Raw genomic sequence first — 26374 nt, forward strand, 5'->3', positions numbered from 1 at the left:
CAAAGGAGATGATTTAAGCTTTCCCATTGTGAACTTTCCATTTTTAAGTAGCAACATTCCAGCAGCACCTACATACGGGGTATATATCTCCCAATTGATACGTTATTCCCATGCTTGCATTTCCTATCATGATTTTCTTGATAGAGGGTTGCTGCTCACAAGGAAGCTATTAAACCAAGAGTTCCAAATGGTGAAGTTGAAATCATCCCTTCGTAAATTTTACGGACGCCATCACGAGTTGGTTGACGATTATTGAATAACCGTTTCACAAATGATATCGGATATGTTCCTTACGTCGTAACTAAAATCCCTCCTATATGAATGTGACATACCGAATTAGACTATTTACCGGATTTGTTATCACATAAGCAACACGACGGGTGTCACATGTGGAGCAGGATCTGCTTACCCTTCCGGAGCACCTGAGATCACCCCTAGTTTTTGGTTGGGTTCGTGTTGCTTATTCTTTAGTTTTCTATGTTGTGGCATGTCTACTATTGTTTGTTGTTTGTCTTTTTTATTTTCAGCCATGGCGTTGTTAGATTATTTTCAATTTATGAGTTTGACTGTCACTCTGGTATCTTTCGTCCCTCTTTTTGTAATCCATTTGTTTGATGTGTTTGAGCTTTTGATTTTGCCATTTAATTAGGAACTTTCCGTTTTGAATTTTTCTCGAAATTCAGTACTTTTGTGATTTTACTTTTTTCAAGTCTATAGGAATTTTGTTATTAAATTGAACGCTTATAACTCGTGGCACATTTATACCTTGGAAAACCACGACATTTGGTACCACACGAACAACAATGAATTTACAGTAAGAGAAAAATCCTACGAGAATTTCTTATTTTCACATCTCCTTATTTTGATATATATGCGGAGACCAGGTAGAAGGTAAGTAACTTATCTGAAAAGTGCCATACTGTATAAGTTCCAAAATGATAAGCTCGATACCAACTATCAAAAAGTTCTGATTTTTTTTGTAGCTGAGGAAAATGAGAAAGAAATACATAACGTACAGACGGACAGACAAACAGGAGTTAAGAAGCATGCACTCTTTATTGTTCGCGTAGTACCAACGTTCGATGGTAACATAAAAACACAAAAACACAATATGATGGAGATTATTAGTTCTACTCTTTTTTTGGCACCCCACTGACTGAAAAAATTTCGTGATGTTCGCCCCAAATGTGTGCACAGGAATATCCAGGTTATTAAAATCTACATTCAAGATTTTTCCGTTCACTGGTTATCCCCTTGCAACGGTACTAGTGTGCTGATGGCGGTACGTTGGTTTTACTCAAACACAATAATAACTTTTCAATATTTTATTACATCTTGTTCCAGTCATGTGCTATTCGAGTTAGATCTTGCGATGCAATTATACGATGACGACTTTTTACAATGTCTGGTAATGGTTGATTATACGTTTCCGGTAGTAATAATGAGATGAAGCCAACAAAACACATGAAAGTACCATATCCAATAAATGTTGATGTGTAATGAAATGACTGAAAAATAATAATATCAGTTTTAAGTGAATAAGATAAAAACATATAATGAATTCTTCCGATTAAGTACATACATGCATATTAACATAGAACTACTTACCTCGGGTAGTTGTCTTCTTTCTCTAGAGCAAAACCAAACCATTTTCAAAAATGTCTTTGAGTTTATTAAAAGCTCGGAAAGATTTCAAATTGTCTAGGTAGCAAACCATGATCGCACACACATCATCATCTAAGTAAAATTTCTTCTCCCCTTTTTTGTCCTTTTTATTTTTTTCGTTTTTTTTGTTTTTTTGTTTTTTTTGTTTTTTTGTTTTTTTGTTTTTTTTTTTGTTTTTTTTTGTTTTTTTTTGTTTTTTTGTTTTTTTATTATTATTTGTTTTTTTTTGTTGTTATTTTTTGTTTTTTTTGTGTTTCTGTTTTCTAAATAATGATTTATATATTTTTATTTTTTATTTTTTTTCTGTATTATTATTGTTTTCTTTTTCTTCAATTTTCCGTCTTTTGATCCATATTTATATATATATTTACTAAATAGATATACCATTCTATACATGCATGCTCATACATATATTTTTGTATTATATTGCTATAAATGTTAAATGGAGAAGACTTCATAAGTCTGTTTGACTTGTGTCTTATCCAATTTGTACTTTAACAAATAAAATATGTTTAAACTAAACATACATGCATCTACTAAGGCTTAGATGATACGGTTCTCCTACGTTTTTGTTTTGCAGACTAGTATTCACAGATACCAGGCTTATAGTGCTGTACGCTAGACGATCGTTTCGTCTACAAAAGTATTATCAGTGACACTAAAATTTCCTTTTTCAACCGTCCACGATAATAGCTGTAATATTCTTTGGAGGGAAAGCGGCATAACTCAGACCTAGATAGGCATATTTTACTGCTATGAATCTTTCACTCTTTGATAATAGCGAAAAATTATTATAAAAATTAAAATTTTTAAACAGTTGATGCCTTTATGATTACACAAATTTTGTCAATGAAGAGAACAAATTGCTTACATAGTAATTTAGTAAACACAATTGTGATCTGGTCTTGATCTATTGATTATGTTCTGATAAATATTTTCGAGTTGAACAAACTAGATATAAATACACAGAAAATATAGGCAACCATATACTAGTAATACAAAAAAAATAGGAAATAAATAAATTTCTTTAGTTTTGTAAACGTTACCTGATTTAGAACTGTACAGATGTATCTTCCAACTGTTAATCCACAAATACAACTTGTAAAAACTAAAGCTGTTCCCATACATCTATAAAAGAAATAGTATTATTAGTTACATGGTGTGTTAGTGACCTAATACGATATAAATGGGGTCAGTAAATTCTATATCGGGTGACAGCGAAGCTCTAATCCACTAATGGAATTTACTGACCCCGTGTATATCGTATAAGGTCACTAGCGCATCGTGTAGCGAATTTATCTTACCGACTATCTTCACATGTGGTATTTTGACTAGCGACCTAATGAAAGTGATCAAGTTTTTAATAGTTAGTATTAAGATACTACTTCCATTTGTCTATACAGAAAACAAATGCCACCAATAACAACTTTTTAGCCTTAGATTTGTTTTATGAATATATTTCAATCGTTCATTACATGTATCAATTTTTTGGTCTGTTGAATCCTTTCAGATTTCTTTTTGTTTTGAAAGGGAAGTAACTCCGTTATGCCAACAATAACAACTTGTTAGCTTTAATTATGTTTTATGAACTTATTTTAACCTTTCATCATCAATTTCTTCGTCAGTTGAATCCTTTTTTCCTCAACACCGTGTTGTTTTTATAAAGGGTTGTGACATCTTTTTTTGTTTTGAAAGGGAAGTAACTCCTTACTAACCCCATATGGTTGCTAACCATGTATGGTAACTAACCCTATATTTTTAGGACACCCTATTTTAAATATACATAGTCACCACGTGTAGTCCTTTAACCAATCATATCTCTATAAATCTATAGGAGGTAAGATAAATGTGATAACACTGCAATTTTACGTGTTCACTATCAAATACATAAAATCGCCGCGATATTGCCTTTTTGTGCTCATGCGGCGTAAAGCAACCAACAATCAATCAATCAATCAAATACATAACTTACATATGACATGCAAATAGAAATTAAACATCAATGAGACATCAACACAACAACACATTTGAAACAAACCTGTCGTTTTGTATGGGAATGTGTGTTGAGAATATGGTGGTTTGGGTGAAATATCATGGTAACCATGATATTTCACCCAAACCACCATATTCTGGTGAAATATCATGGTTACCATGATATTTCACTCAAACCACCATATACTCAACACACATTCCCATACAAAACGGAATACGAAAACTACAAAGAGGAAATAACACCGACAATGACAAACTAGATTTTTGGACAGACACTTTAACGTGTAAATGGTTAAACAAAGTTTTTTTTTAACACAATCCACCATACACAGTGTTCAAAAGAAACATTTGTGAAGTTTTCTACTATATTGTTGCGAGAAAAAAATAGAGAACAGAACAAACCACAAAATGCATACCATATCATGATACCAGTATATAATATCTACTAAAAATTCATACCATATCATGATACCAGTATATAATATCTACTAAAAATTCATACCATATCATGATACCAGTATACAATATCTACTAAAAATTCATACCATATCATGATACCAGTATATAATATCTACTAAAAATTCATCATATTTACTTCTAGTTTGTTTGTGTTCTTTTTTTTTTAGTTATGATTTTGCATTTTGTGTGTTTTTGTAATTGTCGTATTTTAAAACTCTTTATTCGTGTTACTCCCTTCAAATAATTTGTGATATTGGCTTTACAGTGGATTAACGAGGTTTTACTCATTGCTGCACGGTCATCTTTGGTTGGTAACCCTCTAAATCATTTGGTTTCTGATGGAGAATCATCTTATTTGCAATCATATCGCATCTACTTATTTTCATATAAAATTATTGTATCTCTAAAATACCTTATTGTGGTCGGGAAAACCTCCAAAACAACCAAGAACAGAAAAATAATCGTTGATGCCACTCCCAGTTTACCAAATAAGGCAATCCCAGTGATGATCTCTTCGTCCTTAAGAAGACCATCTACTACTGTCAGTACAATTACACACATCATAGCAAATCCAGACGACATGGCATACAGAAATATACACCATCTTCGACCAATACTAAAACAAACAAAAACATATACCTTGGTTATATGATATGTGTGCATAGTTGTTTACTTCGTCTGATGCTGATTATATAAGTATTTGACATTAGACAAGGATAACTGTAGTTATTTTTTCTAAGACAATAATTCTGCTTGAATGTAAAAATGCAGTAACATAAAATTATCAATCTACTTTAAAACTGATTCAAAGAAGGTTCATTTTAGTATGGTCATAAAGCACTTCAACTGTTTCCTTGGCTTACAAATATTCGGCTTTGAACGTTTGTGATGAAGGTAAATCAAGAGAAGCAAATCGGATGCATTAATATTTATAATTAAAGACTTAGTGTGTTGTTTTCTTTTTTTTTTCATACTGTTAATGGTTATTATAGATTCTTAATCTATATAAACCTTTTAGCATCTTTCATCTAATCTATTAATATTTTTCAATAATTCATAATAAAAAATTCTTACCATTTGCTAATTACCATTGCAGAAAAAATTATTGGTAAATCTACAATGTATCTCAGACTATTATCTATGTAAATGTTGTTTGTTAAGTCCCATACTCTCTCCATTAAACATCTGTACACAATACAACTTATACAACTGAAATAAAAGAAGAAAACAGTAAAATTACATGAGCAATACATCTAAAACACATTTACATCAGCTACATATCATATAGTTTGTTAATCCATTAAACATAAGTATTCAAGACAACTGGTTAATTGCTAAATCCTATTAATTTTACGAACTAAAATATATTTAAAAATGAAATTTTTAGTATTTCAGATCGCAAATGTATCAATAAAGGACCAATTTAGAAGACACTTCTTGTGAATCCTGCTATAGATAGTCGAAGTTGTACACTTGTAGATGCGGAAACGTAGCTCTTGGGTCCTTACGTATTTTTTGACTATTTGCGGACCAAATAGTCAAAAAATAACATATGAACCTACGAGCTACGTTTCCGCAGCTAGTGCACTTGTAGAATATAGTTTTGTGTGCGATGCCATAGTTAGCCAATACGACCATATGCAAGTCAACATATAGTAAGCCGAGTCACCTATATGTACGAGTCAACACATATTAAGCCAAGTCACCTGTATACGGGCCAATAGCCAAGTCATCTGTCTCCAATCCAAAAATTCTAACCTGGAATATCTTTGTACATGTATGTATGATCCCAGTGTTGACAGTAATATAAGACAAATAATGGACTTGAGAAAAATTCCAGAGGAACTTGGCTATTCTGCTTAGATCCTGTTTGCTCATAACATTTCAGTATTTGTTTAGGTTCGGTGTTCCGGAGTAAGGTTAATCTGAAAAAGCGCTTTAGACGCACGAAATTTATGAAGTGTTTTTATAAGCTTACAAATTTGAGATCAACGAGGCAAACAAATCTATGCGTAGTTGAAACACATACCTTGCAAAAGAAAGAATGGTAATGCTGGTTATCAGACGTTTTGTTTTAAAAATGTCTAGATATGTATATGTTCTGACACGCATGGTGTTTATCACTGCCATGGTAATATTATCACACACTGATGTCACATCCGGCTTTTTATGAGAGTTGCATGATGTCATTTCCCTCAAAATATGTTCAGCCTCATTGAATTTCTGTCTGCAACAATACCATCTAAAACTTTCTGGAAATAAACTGAAGAAGATAATAATTGAGAGCGTGCTTCATTGAAGAGGTTTTCCAAAGAGTCTTAGAAAAAAGAACAATATTAAGATAAAAGGGATGTTCTAAAAGAAAAATGGTCAAGCTGTCCAAATTTATAAGTTAATAAGTTAATTAATCTATTCATATGTTTTACTGATTCGTGGATAGTATAGGGCAAAATTATAATTGTCAAAGGCCTGTCGTCTTTCGTTTTATTACTAAAAGAAATTGTTCCCTAGTGTACCTTTTTACATACTAGTATCTGATGTTCAGTAGTTGTCGTTTGTTGATGCACGTTCATAAGTGTTTCTCGTTTCTCGTTTTTTATATAGATAAGACCGTTGGTTTTCCCGGTTTAATGGTTTTACACTAGTAATTTTTGGTGCCCTTTAGAGCTTGCTGTTCGGTGTGAGCCAAGGCTCCGTGTTGAAGACCGTACTTTGACCTATAATGATTTACTTTTATAAATTGTGACTTGGATGAAGAGTTGTCTCAATTGCACTCATACCACATCTTCTTATATCTAATACTACTATCTTTTTTGAAAAGTACGTAAAGTTAGAATGTCAATGTTGCCATAATCTATGACTCATAGTAATACCCCACAGGCACTTTTTTCTATCCATGGGAAGGTCATGGATAAAAACAAGTGCATGTGGTTAAAAGCCCAAAAAATTGAAGAGCAGTAATTTACATGTACACATTCCATGTTCGGTTAAAATTTACACCTGCAAATCGATTTTCACAATCAAACTTACAAATAAAATCCACTCATAGGTACTCCCAGAACTCCAAAGATCACAGCCAGATACCTCCAGTCATGTGTTATAACAGCCCCTATACTCAGTATGATCGTACCAAACCACCATAGACAGGTACAGATGCATATATCTCGCCAATTACGTCCTAGGTACTCCATGTAAAGGACAGTTGATGGCACGATGAAAGATCCTAAAAATAGTAATAACAACAGGTCAAAACTATTCATTTCATAATTTCAATTCAATTCAGTTTTTCCTTTTTAATTTAAGCATTATCTATGAATATAATAAGCACATTCAGTAAAACACTTCATTTAGTGTGCACTACAGCATTTCGACATGTTTGCGTCTTTCTCGTTTTCCAAAGAATGAAAATTAAAACTTTATCAGATATTTTAAACAAGCTCAAATACGTTAACAGGTTGCCTATTTTAAAGTAGCTAATGCATGTTCGCATCTTTCCAAGATGATGCTTCTTCAAGGAATTATGCCCGAGCTGTTACAATGTATACGATGTATCAGAAAAATAGCTGCAAGATAGTCTAAAGGCCCTTCCAAAAAATGATAAGAAAAGGGAAATATTCAAATTTAGATGTTTTCTTATTTTCATAGTTGAAATTAAACTCTAATATATAGGCTAATTTTCTTTAGATACTCAATTTGCAGGCTATAGCATCCCGTTATTGTATGATTTTTTTCAGTTTGCTTTATCATTTATTTCAATGTCTTCCCCGTTAGGGTAATATTTTGACTGGTATTACTGGTGAATATATAAAATTGCCGCACTTATACGCAAAAAAGCGATTCGGCGATAACACAGAAATCTTTAAACGAAAATTTAAATCTGCTTTCATTGATATATATATTTGTTCACTGAATTAGTACACATATGTTTAGGGACTATCTGGTTTCGCCTTCGGATGCGGGATTTTCTCGCTGTTTTCTGCTCTTTAGTCGGATTGTTGTCTCTTTGGCAAATTCCCCATTTCCATTCTCAATTTTATTTTCGTATTTCGCTTTATAAATGCCAAGGTGAAATGTAAAATGGCAGCATCAGGCTATTAAAGTCATTACTGTACTATAATTTGATAGAAAATAACAGACTTTTGCAAATACGATTTTCAGCGGCTATTAATTGTGGCTCTTATCATGCTTATAGTAACTCCTTTTTTTTCAATTTTTGTTTTATGTATATAATGTATGCAGTGTTGGTGATATTTGAGTAGTGAACAGTAAAACTGTTTTAATAATAAATGATTTACAGAATAGTATGCTTTACTATCACCTAAAGTCGTAAAATATTTTTTAATGAGTAAAATTGATAACTTGTATAATATATACCTGCAAAAAAGTTTGTGACGAATCGACCAGTACCAAAACATACAAAATCTGAGCATGCCGCTACTAAGGCATGTGATATCATCATAATAGCATATGACAAAAATAAAATATGTTTTCTTCCCAATAAATCAGCTACAAAGCCACCGATGATGGTACCAAGGACAAGACCTGTAGTCTGAACGTAAAACACAACATTTACATCTCCTGAAGTCTGGTTCGTATACATCCACTACAAAAACAAAAAAAAATCTTTTTACAAGTGACAAATCAAAGTTCGTTCCCAGTAATCTCCGATCAAAGCATTAAAAGAGGAAAGAGAATTGCAAAGATTAACAGTATATTAATGTATGATAAACTATATACTCTTGGAAATTACCGTAATCTGATTTAGCATTTTATATCTACGTAAATGAATTCAGATGTTCACTAACAATTGGTATGAAGGTTAACATGTAATCCTGTGGGTCATTACTATTGTTAGACTAGCTGGATCATCACCCATGTGAATTAACATGACATTAATGACTGCAAAATCGATGCAAGGTAGAATACATCAACATTCTGGTATTTTTCTCTTAAAACGCAAACATGTAATGGTATATCTAAGACATAAACAGCAAGATGACCTTACAATATATGCGCAGATTTTCAATACGTTTATATCTCTATACTGCTTTAAATTAAAAAAAAATCCTAGATTTCTGATTCATACAAGCTTTATTGGTCATTATAATGGTCATCGCTGCGGAATAAATGTTAAAGAATATATTTAGCTTGGAGAAGAAAATATCAAAAGGTTCACAGCTATTTGCCTCATTTTAATTTATTTCTAACTTACCTGTGGAAGATTTTTAATTGGTCCAGCGACAGATATATTGACACATGTTCCCGTAATTTCTTCTGAATATGTTGTATTTGTATCACTACATTTGTACGAATATATTACAGGTAATTCTGTTAAAAATCCAAAGTATAAAATCACTGGCATTGCTAAAATTTGCAGACATGATGTTAGAAAAAATAATCTCTTTTGAAAATATCCAAAATGTCCAACTTCGTCTAATACGCTCTCAAACGCTTTAGCACACGCGTCCTCTTTTTCTTTCATATCTCGTCTTTGTTTGAGTTAGTTTCAGGGCAATCCATAGACTTTCAAGATTCAGATTCAAGATTCAATCTAAGAGATAATTAGTTATTACAAATTTAGTGAAAATTTGAACACAGTAGCATCTGCTTAGTTTTCTAATTTGCCTATGGTGGTATTATAATATCTTTACACCTCAAAAATCCATTACATTTTAATGATATAAACCCATCAGCAACGTCTATCATCTTTTAGATTGTTGAAGTAATTGCATACATAAAAAGATTTATAGGTTACCATAATAAAAACAATAATACAACAATGGGATTTAACCTTGCTTGCAAACAGCGAGAATATGGTTTCAATAAAAAAAAATGATTTACATCTGTTAAAAGATAAAAGCAATATACGCTTTGTTCATTTCTTTGTGATTTTGCAGATTATTAAATAAAGAAGTATTCAAATTGCACTTTGCATATGGCAAGAATCCTTTACAAATTGAATAATATTGCCAGATGATGAAGTTATTTGAGGAAAACTTTGAAGTAATATATACTGCTTACGTCATTACAAAAACAAAATCTAGAATCCTTAAAACATGTAGGTTACATTATAGTTATTATATATGCATCAGTGCTAATGTTCATTGGAATTATTGAGTAAACTCATTTTTGATAATTTCCTTGTTGGCAGGGTACGATATAATAGTTACCACTTGCGTGAACATGATGTGACATCAAACATACAAACTCTAGTTATAGAATCATATAGTTAATCTGCTCCAGTCGGACTTTGTTGAATTGTTGTCTCATTGACAATCATAACACGTCTCCGTATCTTATACAAACCGAATCATGTGTGTAGCAAGATCAACACAACAGAAAACAGTTGTTTAAATATTTCAATGAAGGGATGAATAATGATCGCGGGGAAGATATACCAAAAAGAGGGAGGAGATAACACAATGTGTTCGTCCATCTCTCGGTCCATCTGTAGCAAATTTAAATAACAAATATATGCAAAAAGAATGAAAATAATTCCTTACCTCTATATTGTCAATAGGTTTCATGTATATAACGGCGATTCTTGACCTTACTGTATGATCTCTGATTATGTAATAAACAATAATTGGTCATCTGGTACATATTTTAGCTAACAATTGATTTATCTACATCGATTTCTGACATTAATACAGATACACAAATAGCATTTAAATGAATGAACTGGCATCCGAATTGTGCTTTATACAAGTTGTAGATAGACAATAGGTTTAATGAGAGGTGACCTCAATCACTTTGTCATAAAAAGCTATTTAGCACTCCGATTAAGACCTTTTTGCTAGTGTACTTTAAAAATCGGTATTGTGTGTCTTTTTTTTTCTTGTCTTTTTTGTATTTGTTGTTTTTGTACTTGATGTCAAGCTGGTAGTCTGATTGTATATCTAGCGTTTTCTTGTTGTTCCGCTATACCGCTGTAAAAGATACAAATACACAAAAATTGCCCGGGTCTCTTACTTTTGAAAAATAAGCATACGTTACGACAGAAACACACGAACAAAAGTATATCTATAAAATCTGCAAAAAGAATTTCCGCATTGACAGAAAGCAAGCTCATATTTTTAATGGAAATATTGTACTTTTAAGACAGTAAAACAATATGTTGAATGTAATATCTAATATTCTAAAAAAAAAAAACATCAACAGTGATAATACAACTCACCGTAACGCGAGCTTTTATAAAATGATATCACACATACTATATACAAGAGTGCACACGCTGAAATGTCTCGCCTTCTATACTAATCATTGATATTATGTTGATAGTCCTAAGTAAAAAGCTAGGCTTTATAACAACTGTACCAAAAACTTAACAGTAACCAAGATAACTAAACAAAGACCAATGAACCTTGAAAATGAGGTCAAGGTCAGATGAACCATGCCAGGCAGACATGTGCAGCTAACAATGCTTCTATACAACATATATAGTTGACCTATTACTTATAGTTTAAGAAAAATAGACCAAAACACAAAAACTTACCACTGTGCAATGAACTGTGAAAATGAGGTCACGGTCAAATAAAACCTGCGCGACTGACATAAAGATCATAAAATATTTCCATACACCAAATATAGTTGACCTATGGCATATAGTATTAGATAAAAAGACCAAAACTCAAAAACTTAACTTTGACCACTGAACCATGAAAATGAGGTCATGGTCACATGACATCTGCCCGCTAGACATGTACACCTTACAATCATTCCAGACAACAAATATAGTAGACCTATTGCTTAAAGTATAAGAACAAGACCAAAACACAAAAATTTAACTATAACCACTGAACCATGAAAATGAGGTCAAGGTCAGATGACACCTGCCAGTTGGACATGTACACCTTACAGTCCTTCCATACACCGAATATACTAGCCCTATTGCTTATAGTATCTGAGATATGGACTTGACCACCAAAACTTAACCTTGTTCACTGATCCATGAAATGAGGTCGAGGTCAAGTGAAAACTGTCTGACAGACATGAGGACCTTGCAAGGTACGCACATATCAAATATAGTTATCCCATTACTTATAATAAGAGAGAATTCAACATTACAACAAATTATAAACTTTTTTTTCAAGTGGTAACTGAACCGTGAAAATGAGGTCAAGGACATTGGACATGTGACTGACGGAAACTTCGTAACATGAGGCATCTATATACAAAGTATGAAGCATCCAGGTCTTCCACCTTCTAAAATATAAAGCTTTTAAGAAGTTAGCTAACGCCGCCGCCGCCGGATCACTATCCCTATGTCGAGCTTTCTGCAACAAAAGTTGCAGGCTCGACAATAAACTATTTCATAAAAAAAAATATCAAATTACAATTATACATCAATATGCAGCGAGTTTGGATGTGTTATTACATGTTTAACTAAAAAAAGCCAAATGCAAGAAGTATAAACCAAACATGGAGGTTTGGTCAATTTTTTGTAATATATAATTTAGATGTGATATTTGTATCTATTGTACATGGTTTATAACTTGTTCCCAGAATAGTTCTACTCCTCTTTCATCAAAGTTCCAGGCAGCATAACTAGACAATTTGATTAATGAATATAAGGATGAATTCATGTTTTTAAAATCGATTTCTTCAAGCATAACAGGAAAAATAGAAAACGTCCCATCTTTTGACAATTTACTACGAGCCACAGCAAGCTGGAATAAGCACCATTCATTTTTCGCAAAATTATTTGACAGGACCGTAATAACTGTTTTACTTAGATTCATATGTTCAACAATATTGTCGGCAAAAACTTTTCCAAGTTCGAAATCTCTGTGAGGTATACAGAGATGTAATCCATGCTTCTCTTCCAGTTTAGGTATAAGTTCGTGTTTTACCCACTTGAAGTCTTCGTAACAGTATATAACGTATGCACTATATCTGTAATCGTCGCCATCTATTTGCTGGTAGTAATGGGAGGAAGAAAGTATTTTATAAATGTGAAATCGAATACGCCATCTGCAACTGTAAACAAGAATAGTAGCTGCGAGGAGAAAACAAACTCCGCCTCCAACTGAGACGGTTATAAGAAATATGATATTTGAACATGCAATATACGTTGGGTTGTAATCCTGGAGCTTTGTGCGATCATCACAGTTGTAATATGTTTCATTTAAGAGTTTAACTTTAGTATTCTTCATCCAATGTTTGAACCATGTAAGTTTGCACGTGCAAGAAAACTGGTTTCCAGTCAGATCTATTGACTCTAAAGTTTTCAATATATTTTCAGGAAAAGATGTAGAGCTGAAGTGGCCAATCCTATTAGACGATATATGAAGTTCCGTTAGGTTTGTTAAACCTTGAAATATCTCCTTACCATTGGTCCATGGAAGAATCATATTATGATCCAGATAAATCCCCTGTAAGCGTGGAAATTGATGAAAAAAATGTCTAGGCATCAATACTAGGTCTAGATATTGAAGTTTGATTTCTCTTAAGTTGATTAAGGGTGAAAACATATCTCTGATTTCCTGGTTTGTAAATTCTATAAAGTTATGAGACAAGTCCAACATCGTTAAACTCGGACAAAATTTAAATAAAGTTTTTGGCTCAAAATAGCCCATTTGAACACCAGTTTTACAAAAAATAAATCTATCACTTTTTGAATATGATAAGCTTGATAGCGATGAACTGTTGAACGCTAAAGGTAGAATCTTTTTTAGTTGCGTTGACATCTTTGTCATTTCCAAAACTTTTAGAGACTTCAATTCCGAGAAGGCATTGTTAGGGATAATTGGTACAGCTATTCCGTTTAAATGAAGAGTTGTCAATTGTCTGAGACAACGAGTATTATTTTGAAGGTTTATAAGATTAGCTAATCTAGTATTTGAAAGTAAAAGTGTTTCTAGTTTATACAAATCACCTGTACAAAAATCTGGGACATAATTTAAATAGTTTCCAATTAGGCTTAACCATTTCAAATTATTCAGGCCTTTGAAGTTGAGATCCTTATCTCCAATAGAGTTCCATGATATATCTATATCTGTTAACGAGTTCAGTCCAGCAAACCATTTTCCGCTGAAAGGCTTTAAATAGCTATGACTCAATTCAATTTTTCTTATTTGGCCTTTTTTCAAGCCGTCAAACATGGTATTCATGTTATTGAGCGGATGCCACAGCATATGATTCAATAGTAATTCGTGTAAAGTACTTGGCAAACTGCGCAAACAATTTTGCACATTTTCTATTCGAACTTGATAGTTTCCGGAAATATCAAGTTTGAATAAGTGTTTCATATCTGCAAATGTATCCTTATGTATAATTGTAATCTTGTTATTTTTTAAATCTAAATTAGTAATAGTCAGTTGCGATAAGTTCTTCAGCGTCGACCTAGACAAGTTCGATATATTGTTGTTGATAAATACTACTTTGGTAATACCACTTGGAAATTTTGGAATATAGGTTAATTTGACCGTTTTATTACTACCGTCACAAGTAGCAGATCTATGTTCACATTTACAGTAAGCAGGACAGAGCATGTCCATCCGTACGAAAGATAGATATAAAAGACTGAAGAAAAACTTTACTGGCATCATGGTTGTATAGAATTTTATGCCTCCCCCTGCAAAATGTAAACAATATTATTGCATCCATTATCTTTGTTATATTGATATAATATTCAGAAGCTGTCATATTAAATCAGATTCTTTTTTTTCAATTGGGTTCTTTGAAGAGAAATACTTTATTCCATTTCAGCAACATTATATAAAATAATAAAATTCCATACATTGATTTATTTTATTTTTTTAATTGGAAGCATCAATTTGCCTTGGTTTTTTTTATTTACTTTTTTTTTTATATATATATACGATATATATATATACGAAAACTGAATAAACTAAATATAAACTGATTTACTACTGTATACATTATACTTACAAGTTATCTCCAATTAAACAAAATAATTATGATCATCAAATGTACTAATGTGATGATCATATTATTTCCTTTAAGTGATTCAATTCACGTGACTGAAGCATTGTAAAGGGAAATTCTTTATCATAGGCTAATTAATACATTAGTAATAAATACTTCCTTCTTAACATATGATGGATGCTAATCCACTTTTGAAAGTGAAAATAGCGAATAACTTGATAAAGTTACTTTTTTTTAAAAAGAACAGAAAGTCACATGTACGACGAAAAGTCACAATTGATAAGTTTACAGTTATTTGATATAAGAAACAAATGTTGAAATGGTTTTTTTCTTATTATATGAATTCAGTTTACAGTTAAAACAATTGTTTATTTGCATTGTTAAATTCCATTCTATCACAAAAGGAAATGTTTACAGGCACAATGCAGACAGTCCGCGAACAAGCTACTCTGAAAGCTAAGATATTTTTTTTTACCATACAAAGCTAAATCTTTGGCAATGAATTATTGATTGAATGGTGTTAATAGGGTCTGTGTTGCGTCCATTCGTTTTTATTTTTCGTATTCAATTTCTGAAAAAAACAAAATGAAAAACAAAAGTGTTTTCGTTTTTCGATTTTGATTCTCTGAAAACCAAGACGGAAAACGAGTGTTTGCATTTTTCGTTTTTGATTCATTTTGGTTTTCGAGAAATCCAAAACGAATGGATGCAAATGTACACTGAACCCGTATCCTTTTTATATATAGTTTGGTTTCATACATATATAAACGTTGACTGAGTATGACGGATTGGCATACCGGGTGCTGCATGCATAACAGAAGTTTACTCTGTTGACCAACCAGTCTCACACCTTTCGGGGTTCATTCGATTTCCATAAGTGGTTTGTTTACCTTGATTTGTATCTTATTGTTGTATATATGATTGGAATATCGGCAAACTACTTACTGTTGCCACTTATTGTATATATGATTGGAATATCGGAAAACTACTTACTGTTGCCACTTATTGTATATATGATTGGAATATCGGCAAACTACTTATTGTTGCCACTTATTGGATATATGATTGGAATATTGGCAAACTACTTACTGTTGCCACTATGATTAGAATATCGGCAAACTACTTACTGTTGCCACTATGATTGGAATATCGGCAAACTACTTACGGTTGCCACTATGATTGGAATATCGGCAAACTACTTACTGTTGCCACTTATTTATACCTCATATCTTGACTTACACCTAGAAATTGACAATGAGGGTCGGTTGAAAACAAAACTTTACGACAGAAGAGATGATTTCAGCTTTCAAATTGTAAACTTTCCATTTCTAAGTAGCAACATTCCAGCAGCACCTGCAATTGATACGAAATTCCCGTGCTTGCATTTCCTAAGTAATCGAGTAATAATTGGGTCGTTGGTTTTCACTTTTTGTTTTAGAAGTTTTCTAAACAAACAAAATAGCGTTTTGTTGAATTTAAGTTGTACATGTCCTTATATCACCCTTGACAAAGGGGTGGACTTCTCAGTTATATCCGGGTTATTTTAGCTTCATGATATATTTCTCACGATTTTACATGAAATTATTCTTACAGATTGGGATATTTTTTCTACAAACTGAAGCATCCATATACAAGTCGACACTGACATTTTGGATTGCCTTTCCATTACCAACACTAATCACATTCATGTTTATTTTGGTCTTCCTAATGATTTAATCATTTTAACATGCATGAGTGTTCATTATATGTGAGCAATACTGATGTCTCATGTAGACTGTTGTACTAGATGTGAGGGCCCTCATGGGGTTTTTGATTATGTGATTACTTGGCCGTTTTTTTAATGATTATTTGATTATTAAGCCAAATATTTCATGATTATTTGATTACCTAGGACTGTATTTTTAGTTTATGATTATTTGATTACTAAAGATAAGCAAATATTTAATGATTATGTGATTATATTGGCAAAAAAATGGTGATTATGTGATTACTAGGACCCCCCATGAGGGGCCTCATATGTGGAAGGTTTTTAAGGTGAATTTACCATTTATAAAATGTTGAACTTTTTAGAAAACTAATGGTTTCTTACCCCCAGAGGTACAGGTGGCCTTCACATTTGGTTCTAAATGCCCCTTAATATACTTTGAATTTAATTGGACCATTTGTTTGTTCTGATTAGAGGCTCACCTTTTTTTTTATGGTGACTGAATGATTTGTCATTGTTGATAACCACCATAGACTTGTGAATAAGTTTCCAATGGGAGATAACTTTTAAAGTAAGTTGTAATCCAGCTTACCTAATTATGAGCTGTTTCTAAAATTTTCTTACTTTTGTTATTGTGACGGTGTGTTAGTTTTAAGACATATGGTCTAGATAGGCAAACTGGGAATGATTGTGAGCATGTAAAAATAAATTAACCCCCACATGTTGTGCCTGTATTCAGTCATGCTATCTTGATCACATGTTATTGCTGGTCTTTGTTATGTTTGTTTTTAGTAGAAATTGAGGGGTTGGTGGTTCATGTGGTCTGAGTACTTTGCAGGTTTTTTTTTGTGATTCCTGGTACAACTTGTAATGTTTTACACATCTGAAAGACCATAAAGAACCCTTAGCACTAAGTTAGCAGGCTAACCATTTATCAACAGAAAACTCAGTAAAATGCATGTTTAAAATATAGTCAGGGTCAATTCATTAAAACAATTAAGGGATTATGTTAAGACCACAAACACCACCAACATCTAGCTCTTCCAAATAGTTTGAAGTTTTCTGTGTCTAACCTGCAATTAATTTAGTATTCATGTAGTTCTTTTGGAGAAATGTATAAAGTTGACCCATGTCAATATTTCTTGAACAGGTGAATCACATACTATAGTATTGTTGAATATATCCAATGATGTGTCATTGTATTTGGTATATTTCAGGTTACAGTTTACAGGGTTCCATGCTTATAAAACATCAATATCAAAATACAAGCAACAAATAGAAAAAAAAGATTTTTATATATTACCATAGATTGCACATTTAAATAGTACAACTACTGGAAACAAATTCTCACATAGCACTTAGTAAAAATATGCATATAAATATTCTAATACCAATTATGTATCTGTTTCATGAACTTGTTCAAGAAAAATTCCTGACAATATTTTTTTTAGAATTGTATAATTTTAATAGACTATATATAGTGTTTAGAGCACATGAGACACAGGTCACTTTATTTGACCTTTATAGATACTTGCTGCTCACCTACATAATTTCAGCATTTTTATGAAGGATGCATATTATTAAAGTATAAAACATAAAAACTGTTGAAAAAAAAACATGATGGGAAAAATTCATATAAACACTTATGAGAGCAAACTTGAAATATTGAGAGATATGCTTGGACAAAGCAAAATAGTTATCTTGAGATGAGCTTGGATAATGAAAAACTTGAATTGCACCTTGATAAAATAATAAACATGAAGATTTACAGAGGTTAAACCAATTTTGGTACATTTTTGTATTTAAAAAAGAGCAAAATTACAAAAAAGTGTCTTTAGAAAATTTTTTCAATAAAAAAAAACAACTTCTGAAAATCTAAATATCTCAGTAATGCCCATAAATGACAATTATGAAAATTAGAAAAAATGAAATCAAAAGTTTTTTGTCAGCAGCAAGGAAAAAACTTAATTCTTATTTTGGCTTTTGGTTAAAGCGGATGTTTTTTTAATTTTCGTAGCAGGTATCAATGTGTGTTTAAAAAAACATTTAAACAAAACATGACTTTAAAAATTGCAGAATCTTTTTCAAGAAGGTAGCTATAAATATCTTATTTCCTAAAGGAAGCTGTTACTATTCAAATAAATAAAGTTTCATTTAAATTGTAAATTCAAAATTAAACTAGAAACAAGTAACATGATGAACACAGTAAGAACTGGGCAGCATGCTGTTATATTAAAATAATTAATGAGGAGGCAAGCCATTAACATGGTCCGTATCACAAAGCAACTTATTAAGCAACTTATTTTGTGAGTGAAGACTTTGAAAATTACCATCAAAAATCCTTGATTTGTCATTTTTCAGATAGTAATCTAAGGCAATTCTAATGACCTTCAGTTTTCATGTAATAGGCCAAAATCAAATATACTAATAAACTATGGGCAAATTGAAAAGTTTTACATTCTCTTGCCCATTGGAAGTTCTTAACTTGTCATTATCTTTTGTGTGAATCTTAGCACCTGATCAAAACAATATATAATTTGAAAGCATTTTGTAGTTCAGTAAGAATGTGTCCCCATATCCAATGTCCAATTATTTCTTCATGAAATGTTGTCTTCCTTGTTTGGGGCAAGCCTCCCATTTTTGTGTATATCAGTTGATACTTGTGTCATGACTTTTGCTTGGCTGCTTCTTCTTTAGCTGTAAATACAAGTTGGAATATAAAATTATGTATATTCTATACTGGGTAATTGTACTGACAAATTCATCAAGTAATTTTAATGATTGATTGATTGATTGTGTTTTCACGCCACTTTTAAGTGCCACATTTGGGCTATTTCTTTGTGGCCATTTTTTTTTGGGGAGAAAGCCAGAGTGCCCTGAGAAAACCACAGACCTTTAATAGGAAAACTGACAGTCCTAGGCAATAAAGATTGGAATCGAGTGCACCCCCAGGGCAGGGTTTGAACTCACAACCTCAGTGTTTACTGGCTTGTGATTACAATAGTAGAACTACTTAGACAACTTGGCCACTGAGGCCCCTGAAATTTTAATGCATCATATTGGTAGTTTTGTAAAGTTAGAACACAAGATTACAGATATTTTATGTACAGTAAGGCTTTATAGACTTCCGTTTGTATAAAGGTACTATAGTTCATAATGAAAATGAAAACTTTTAGATTGTTACGTTCACTTTGTGTGCAATCTGTAATTATTCTGAGTTTAAGAGCATAAAAGTAAGCTCTCAAAGAACTGCTGTATCTATTATAAAGGTTTTTTCATTCATAACTGATTGCAAGTCCCCTTGAGATCTTTTTTTTTAAATAGAATGGTTAAAGATCATTTTTAGGATTTGCTGTCAAGTTCATTTTCTATGCAAATTCAAATTTGGACCAATATAGAAGAACTACATAAAGAAACAACTTTATACTTCATACAGTAAAACTTAATTCCTAACTTTTTATGCAGTCATAATTTAAGTTCTTCTAACAGAAATTAAGCTTTTATCAATCTGTTTTAAATTCTTATGAATCAAAATAGGTGGAACCCCCAATAAAACTTCATATAATATATAAATTGGCACCCTAAAGCCATACCTTTTTGTGCCTCTTTCTTTTTAGTAGCTTCTTCTCTTTGCTTTCGTATAATTGCTAATCTTGCTAAATCTGCCCTAGCCTCATCTGTTTTTCCAGCCATATGCATCTTTTGGTAATTTGCTTTTGCTTGTTGTTTTTCTATTTCTTCCCTGAAAATATTTTTATTTTCTCCAATAAATAAGATATTACTTTAATATATAAATGAAAAAGTTATGATATTTGTTAAACAAACAAGGGGTCATGACTACATGTATAAGATAACAATAGCTTTTATGGAGCCCATTTATCTGAATATCCACATGAACTTTTAAATTGTTGAAAAAGTTCTATATTTCCTATAATAAAATATAATCCATATAATTCCTTCATGGTCATTTTAACATGGATGTTCATTATCTTTTTCAATATTTTAGCAAAATGGTAGCTGGTTGTTAAATGTTTGCTTTAAGCCTATCCATGTTAAAATGGGTATAGAACAAGATATGAGAGAATTATAATGGTTCAAAAGGAAAATTCATAATTTCATGAAAATTAAAAAGAAAGCTTTATTAATTGAAGGAGCAAAGTTTTCTTAAATAGCTAATTTAAATGTTTCGCAATCTTAAAAGTGTACAAATGTCTAATACATATAGATTTCTTTATTGAAAGTCTGCATAGCATTTTGATTACATAATTACAGGTCAAATAATTTTTGCTTCATTTGTCATTATATTGAATAGTTCCTAAGCAGTGTTCTTTTACTTCTTGACAATTATAAGGAACAAGAATGTGTACCCAGTACACAGATGCCTATCATTTTCTATGTTCAGTGGACCATGAAATTGGGGTAAAACTCTAATTTGGCATTAAAAAAATTAGAAAGATCATATCATAGGGAACATGTGTACTAAGTTTCAAGTTGATTGACTTCAACTTCATAAAAAAATACCTGGACCAAAAACTTTAACCTGAAGCAGGACAGACGGACGAATGAACTGACACACAGACCAGAAAACATAAGGCTGTACGGTGACCTATAGTTGTTAATGTCTGTCATTTTGGTCTTTTGTGGATAGTTGTCTCATTGGCAATCATACCACATCTTCTTTTTTATATAATGCCCCTCTACTATCGTAGGTGGGGCATAAAAATTCACAAGCTGTAGAAATTAGTGCAACATAATTATTATTAACTCTCCATGACCTAATACCACAGTCCCACTAGGCCACGATCCAACTACATAAAAAAAATGATCATATTACGATCGTCATGATCGTGTAGATCGCAGTAAGGTCGTATCACGTTTATGGTGAGGTCTTCAAGATCGTGATGAGCGTGTTCAAAACAATCTCGGTAAGGTCGTGGCGAAATCAGGTCGCAGTAGAAGCGTAGTGAGAGCACAATAAGATCTTAGTAAGATCGCAAAGGTCGCTGTACCATCGTAACGAGAGCGTAATTCTTTTCGGAGAGACTGCGCTACAATCTCACAGCGACCTTAATACGACCATCACGTGTTCACTGCGACCCAACTACGCTTCCACTACGACCACACCACGCTGTCCACGATCATAGTACGATTCTAGCCCGCCCTTGCTGTCCTCATCACGCTCTTCTTACGACCTGACTACGTTCATACTACGACCATCATTCTCATTGTCATTTTCACATAAAATATAATAAATCTCTCCAGGTTTTGTTTGTCTGTATGTCGTATGTATTAGGACTGCTTGTCCATTTTTTCTAACTGCTCAAACATGCTTCTTGTTTTTATATAGATTAGACGGTTGAATGGTTTAACACTAGTAATTTTTGGGACCCTTTATAGCTTGCTGTTCGGTGTGAGCCAAGGCACCGTGTTGAAGGCCGTACCTTGGTCTATAATGGTTTACTTTTATAAATTGTTACTTGGATGGAGAGTTGTCTCAATGGCACTCATACCACATTTTCCTATATCTATTGACACGTTTGTGTCATCTCTAGATCTACTATCGTTCACTAAAATATTGTCATTTGAACTTTATCGATCAGAAATTGCAATAGGTTGTTATTTAGGTTGGATTGGTCGTTCCTACATCTCTGCTTGAATTGGATTCGTTACTATCAGAGCTCCCTCTGCCTCTACATCAACCCCTACCACACCAACAAGTTCTAGTAGATTTCGATGGCATGAATGTATTGTTTCCTGGAAATCTATATATCAATCACAATTAGAAGGAATGGAACTGTATTGATATGGAACACGATATAGTCGTTATTGCTGAAAACGTAGTAAGATCGCAGAATGAACGTAGTATAATCGTGGTAAGAACGTGCTATTATCGCAGTAGAAGCATGGTAAGATTGTGTTGCAAGCGGATAACTCGTGGTATGATCGTAGTGAGAACGTGATGAACTTAGAAAGATCTTGATAAAAGTAAGTGAGGTAGCAGAATAAGTGCGGTAAGAACGTGGTATAGTTTGTAGCGGTATCGTTGTAGAAACGTAATAAGACGTAGTAGCATCTTGAAAGCACCGAAAATTTACATTTTCATGTCGTTCATCCCGCGACCTCACCATGATCTGAATTCATTTTAGATCGCGGTGAGCGTGGTGCGATCGTGGTCTAGTGGGACTGGGGCTTAATAGAGCAATGTAAAAACATTAAATTCAAATTATTTGTAAATTTTTGCTATAAAATAATAATATGTGTTTTCAGAATGTACAAAATATTTTAATTTTGATACATCTTTGGACTCATCAGTTTTGATTTTGAAAATGGGGAGTACAGTAAGATTTTCACAAATCCAGGACTCATGGACTTGCCTTAGTGAGAACCCTGTGTGGGAACAGTGGACCAAGGAAAAGCTGTGGGGAAGATATAATTCTTCTGAGGGTACAAAAGTCCTGCAGTGCCATATTATACTAAAGAACAGATGTGTAGTTGTTTTGAAGTTGTTTGTTAGAAGGACCTGCAAACTTAAATGATTTTAGTGGCCAAATAAATTATGGTAATAATGATATAGTCTAAATATACTTTCAAAACCAATTTTATTAATTTTTTTTTTTAACCTCCCTGTGAAAAATGTGACAGAAATGTGTTTTAAACAGACAAATTAATCAGTTTACCTCTTCTTTTGGAGTGCTGGTTAAGTGACCAGTTAAATGTTGAAGTCATATTACTTTTCTTTTAAGTATCCAATCTTCTATAAAGACATACCTTTCTCTTCTTGTCAATTCTGTTTTGCCGCCTTCTAACTCTGTTACTTTTTTAATAGCACGACCTTTCATTCTATTTGGGTTTTCAACTTCTATTAAGTGTTCTATACCTTTATGTTTATCCTGAAAAAATAAATTATTACAGACTTTTATTAACTTCTTAAAGGTAAGTAGCATTGTAAAACATGGTCTATGTGGAAATAAGAAATAACTTGTATAATTGGGGAATATCATATATTTCTTATGTCCTTTTTCCTTCTATACAATCACTCTCATAAGATGACAAATTTTGTTTAAGACTAAACATTAAATTTATCATGTACTATAACAATGTACAAAATGATGTGCTGTGTATTCAGGTAAAGTTGTGAAAATTTTAAAACTTGACCAGCATATTGAAACTTCATGATTGACTTAGATCGAAATACAGAGGTCAGTGACAAAGTTATCAACCTTGGCAAGAAAAATTATCACCCTTAGGACATTTCCTTTTCCTCTCCCCCAATATTGTTTTATTTTGTTGTCAATTCATTTATTTTAGTGGGTACCAATTTTTGGGGATTGACACTGGGAATTTGGAATGACTAATCCTTCCAACTCCCTAAATCCATTAACATGTGAAATTTCAACATTATATGTGGCAAATAAATTAAAGGGTATTGAACTGCATTTAAAGTATAAAGTATTTACCGATTCATCATCTGAACTCTCTTCAGAACTAGATGGTGGTAGATCCCCAGGGGCAGCAGCTCCTTTAGCTTCCTCTCCCTCTTTTACTACTGTCTCCTTCCCCTCCACTTCCTCCTCCTCCTCACTTTCTATACCTTGTTTTCTCTGAAATAATAAGAAAAGCCACTGGTCAAACTGAAAATTCATAAACTGTCAAGACATAAGTGGATGAATATCTACTTTGTCTACCATTTAATATTAATCATTTTTTTAAGTTGTAAATTTAAAAGCATACCCCCTTATAATTTAGATAAGTTTCCTTTGAACTGCAAAAACTCAAAGAAATCTGATTGAATACGTGTTCTACTTCAAATTATATAGATATAAGAGGATGTGGTATGAGTGCCAATGAGACAACTCTCCATCCAAGTCACAATTAGTAAAAGTAAACCATTATTGGTCAAAGTTTGGTGTTCAACACAGAGCCTGGGCTCACACCAAAACAGCGTATAAGATCTAGAATACAATTTATTTTGAGTTTTGACACATAATACAACTTACATGTCAGATGCACAAAGGCTGTAAGTTTTAGATCTTTTAAGTGTTTAATATTCACCAACTTACAACAGTAACATACCCTCCATTCTTTTTGTCTTTCTTCTTTTTCCTGTGCATGTTTCATTTCAGATTCATCTGTAAAATGTCTTCTTTGACCCTTGTGGGTTTTTTTGTTTCCTCTTGGACCCCCTTAAAGAAAATAAATATTAATTACACATGTTTTTCTAGTATACTAAAAATATATTCACTTTACATATTATGTATGTTAAACGTTGGGCCAATAAATTTATAGGACCAGTAAAAAATCTGCTCTGTAACTATTTTCAGCCTTCATACTTGTCAAAGGACAGTGTTTTTAAGTACACTCGGTGGAATGAACATCTGCCTGTATGACCGCAGAGGTCGAACCCTGAACAATTGGGGCAAGTATGGACAAAATATTCAAGCTCGATACAGCTCTGAATTTGGATTGTGATCAAATTTTTGACATTATATGGGTTTCTTACATAAAACAAATGTCAAGATTTTACAAATCAATTAAAGATTTTTCTTCAAACTTTCAAAAATTTGAAATATTTGAAAATACATTTTTGTAAACATTGAAAACTACTACCACCCCCACCCCCCTTTTTTAATTAGTCCATAGCTTGACATCTCTTTATACATGATAAACAAGTAGTATAAGGGAGGTACATGTAAATCTGAACATAACCAATATTGTATGTTAAATGTTTATGAATTACCTCCCTTACACTGCTTTTAAATTGTCTTAATTGTCCATTGACCAGAAAAACCTAGTTTTCCCCCTTTATGCCCCTAATTCCAAAATATTTTGAGCCCTAACAAAAATTCATTCTTAAAGGTAAAAACAACAATAAAAATACATTTTTAATCTAGAATACAAAATTTAACAGACCTATAAAAATCCAATTGCATGAGTTGCTTAATCTATTTATATCTGTGTTTAAGTTTTCATCGCTTATATGGTCATAGAAGGTCAACTCGATAGTTAATTAGATGGCGTCGTGGCTAAATTTCACACGAAACGAAGTTACATCTTAGTGTGACCATGTCCTGTAAATTGTTTATTTTATACTTTTGATAGTTTGGAAAAATGTTTTACATTGTTATAAATAAGATATGAGAATTTGAGTCAATAATCGGGGAAGATAAATTTGGCAGCTAGTGTCCCTTTAACTTTTATATGTCTAGTGGATGCTAGGCATTAAAACTTTTCCAACTTCACAGGTAATTTTTGACATGTAAATACAGCCATATTTGCCCGTTTGTTATGATGAACCTTAATAATTGTATAGAAACAGATGGTATAAAACTATCTTTTTGGTGGGAAAGATGTATAAACATAATTATATTTCTGACATCCCTATTTTTTCTTCTTAATTCTACAAAAGTATTAGCTTATGTACCTCGTGGCATTTTAGTATATATTTCTGACTTGTTTAAATGGGATATCAACTGTTTTTCGTCGTTAACTCTGTATATTTTGTGTACACAGTGAAAAGTATAAATTCACACTTTGCTCTGTCTGTGTGTCCAAATTGGAAGAAGAAAAAATAATGCTGCACTTTCGGTCTCAATAAAAATATATTGAATCGTTTAATGAAGTTTTTCATTTATGAAAATATATTAAAACGATTAAGTAATTTTG

General features: G+C 32.3%; 2 protein-coding genes across 5 annotated transcripts in view; both read right to left on the reverse strand.

Annotated features, from left to right (window-relative positions):
- Nucleotides 1-1310: 1310 nt before the first annotated feature.
- On the reverse strand, nucleotides 1311-15178 carry LOC139487770 (solute carrier family 22 member 15-like). Of its 4 annotated transcripts, none has more exons than XM_071272846.1 (10): nucleotides 15010-15085; nucleotides 10620-10680; nucleotides 9329-9667; nucleotides 8491-8719; nucleotides 7147-7339; nucleotides 6146-6379; nucleotides 5191-5325; nucleotides 4529-4732; nucleotides 2712-2793; nucleotides 1311-1508 (listed from the first exon to the last, which is right to left on the reverse strand). In XM_071272846.1, exons 3-10 carry the CDS (start codon nucleotides 9596-9598, stop codon nucleotides 1329-1331), a joined length of 1527 nt encoding a protein of 508 aa, XP_071128947.1. In that variant the 5' UTR covers nucleotides 9599-9667; nucleotides 10620-10680; nucleotides 15010-15085; the 3' UTR covers nucleotides 1311-1328. The 4 variants fall into 4 exon arrangements, 3 of the variants coding, with proteins under 3 accessions (XP_071128947.1, XP_071128946.1, XP_071128945.1); XM_071272845.1 differs by having other exon boundaries at nucleotides 10620-14692; XR_011655874.1 differs by lacking the exons at nucleotides 1311-1508; nucleotides 2712-2793; nucleotides 4529-4732; ... (4 more) ...; nucleotides 9329-9667; nucleotides 10620-10680 and adding exons at nucleotides 11169-11329; nucleotides 12413-14692 and having other exon boundaries at nucleotides 15010-15178.
- A 2809-nt stretch (nucleotides 15179-17987) lies between these two features.
- LOC139487774 (28 kDa heat- and acid-stable phosphoprotein-like) overlaps nucleotides 17988-26374 on the reverse strand; it is a 327843-nt gene continuing 319456 nt past the window's right edge. Inside the window, exons 2-7 of the mRNA XM_071272851.1 lie at nucleotides 26133-26230; nucleotides 24785-24894; nucleotides 24169-24312; nucleotides 23480-23601; nucleotides 20305-20453; nucleotides 17988-19408 (exon numbers count right to left, since the gene is read on the reverse strand). Coding sequence (XP_071128952.1) covers nucleotides 19377-19408; nucleotides 20305-20453; nucleotides 23480-23601; nucleotides 24169-24312; nucleotides 24785-24894; nucleotides 26133-26142 — 567 coding nt within the window. The 5' untranslated portion in view covers nucleotides 26143-26230 and the 3' untranslated portion in view covers nucleotides 17988-19376. The remainder of the gene's footprint in view (nucleotides 19409-20304; nucleotides 20454-23479; nucleotides 23602-24168; nucleotides 24313-24784; nucleotides 24895-26132; nucleotides 26231-26374) is intronic.

Source organism: Mytilus edulis, chromosome 9 (assembly GCF_963676685.1).
Source record: "Mytilus edulis chromosome 9, xbMytEdul2.2, whole genome shotgun sequence".
In the NCBI taxonomy this organism is placed as follows: Eukaryota; Metazoa; Mollusca; class Bivalvia; order Mytilida; family Mytilidae; genus Mytilus; species Mytilus edulis.

Excerpts from the sequence above, each read along its gene's own strand:
- LOC139487770 (XM_071272844.1), bottom strand. The coding sequence starts at position 14,666 with ATGATGCCAGTAAAGTTTTTCTTCAGTCTTTTATATCTATCTTTCGTA.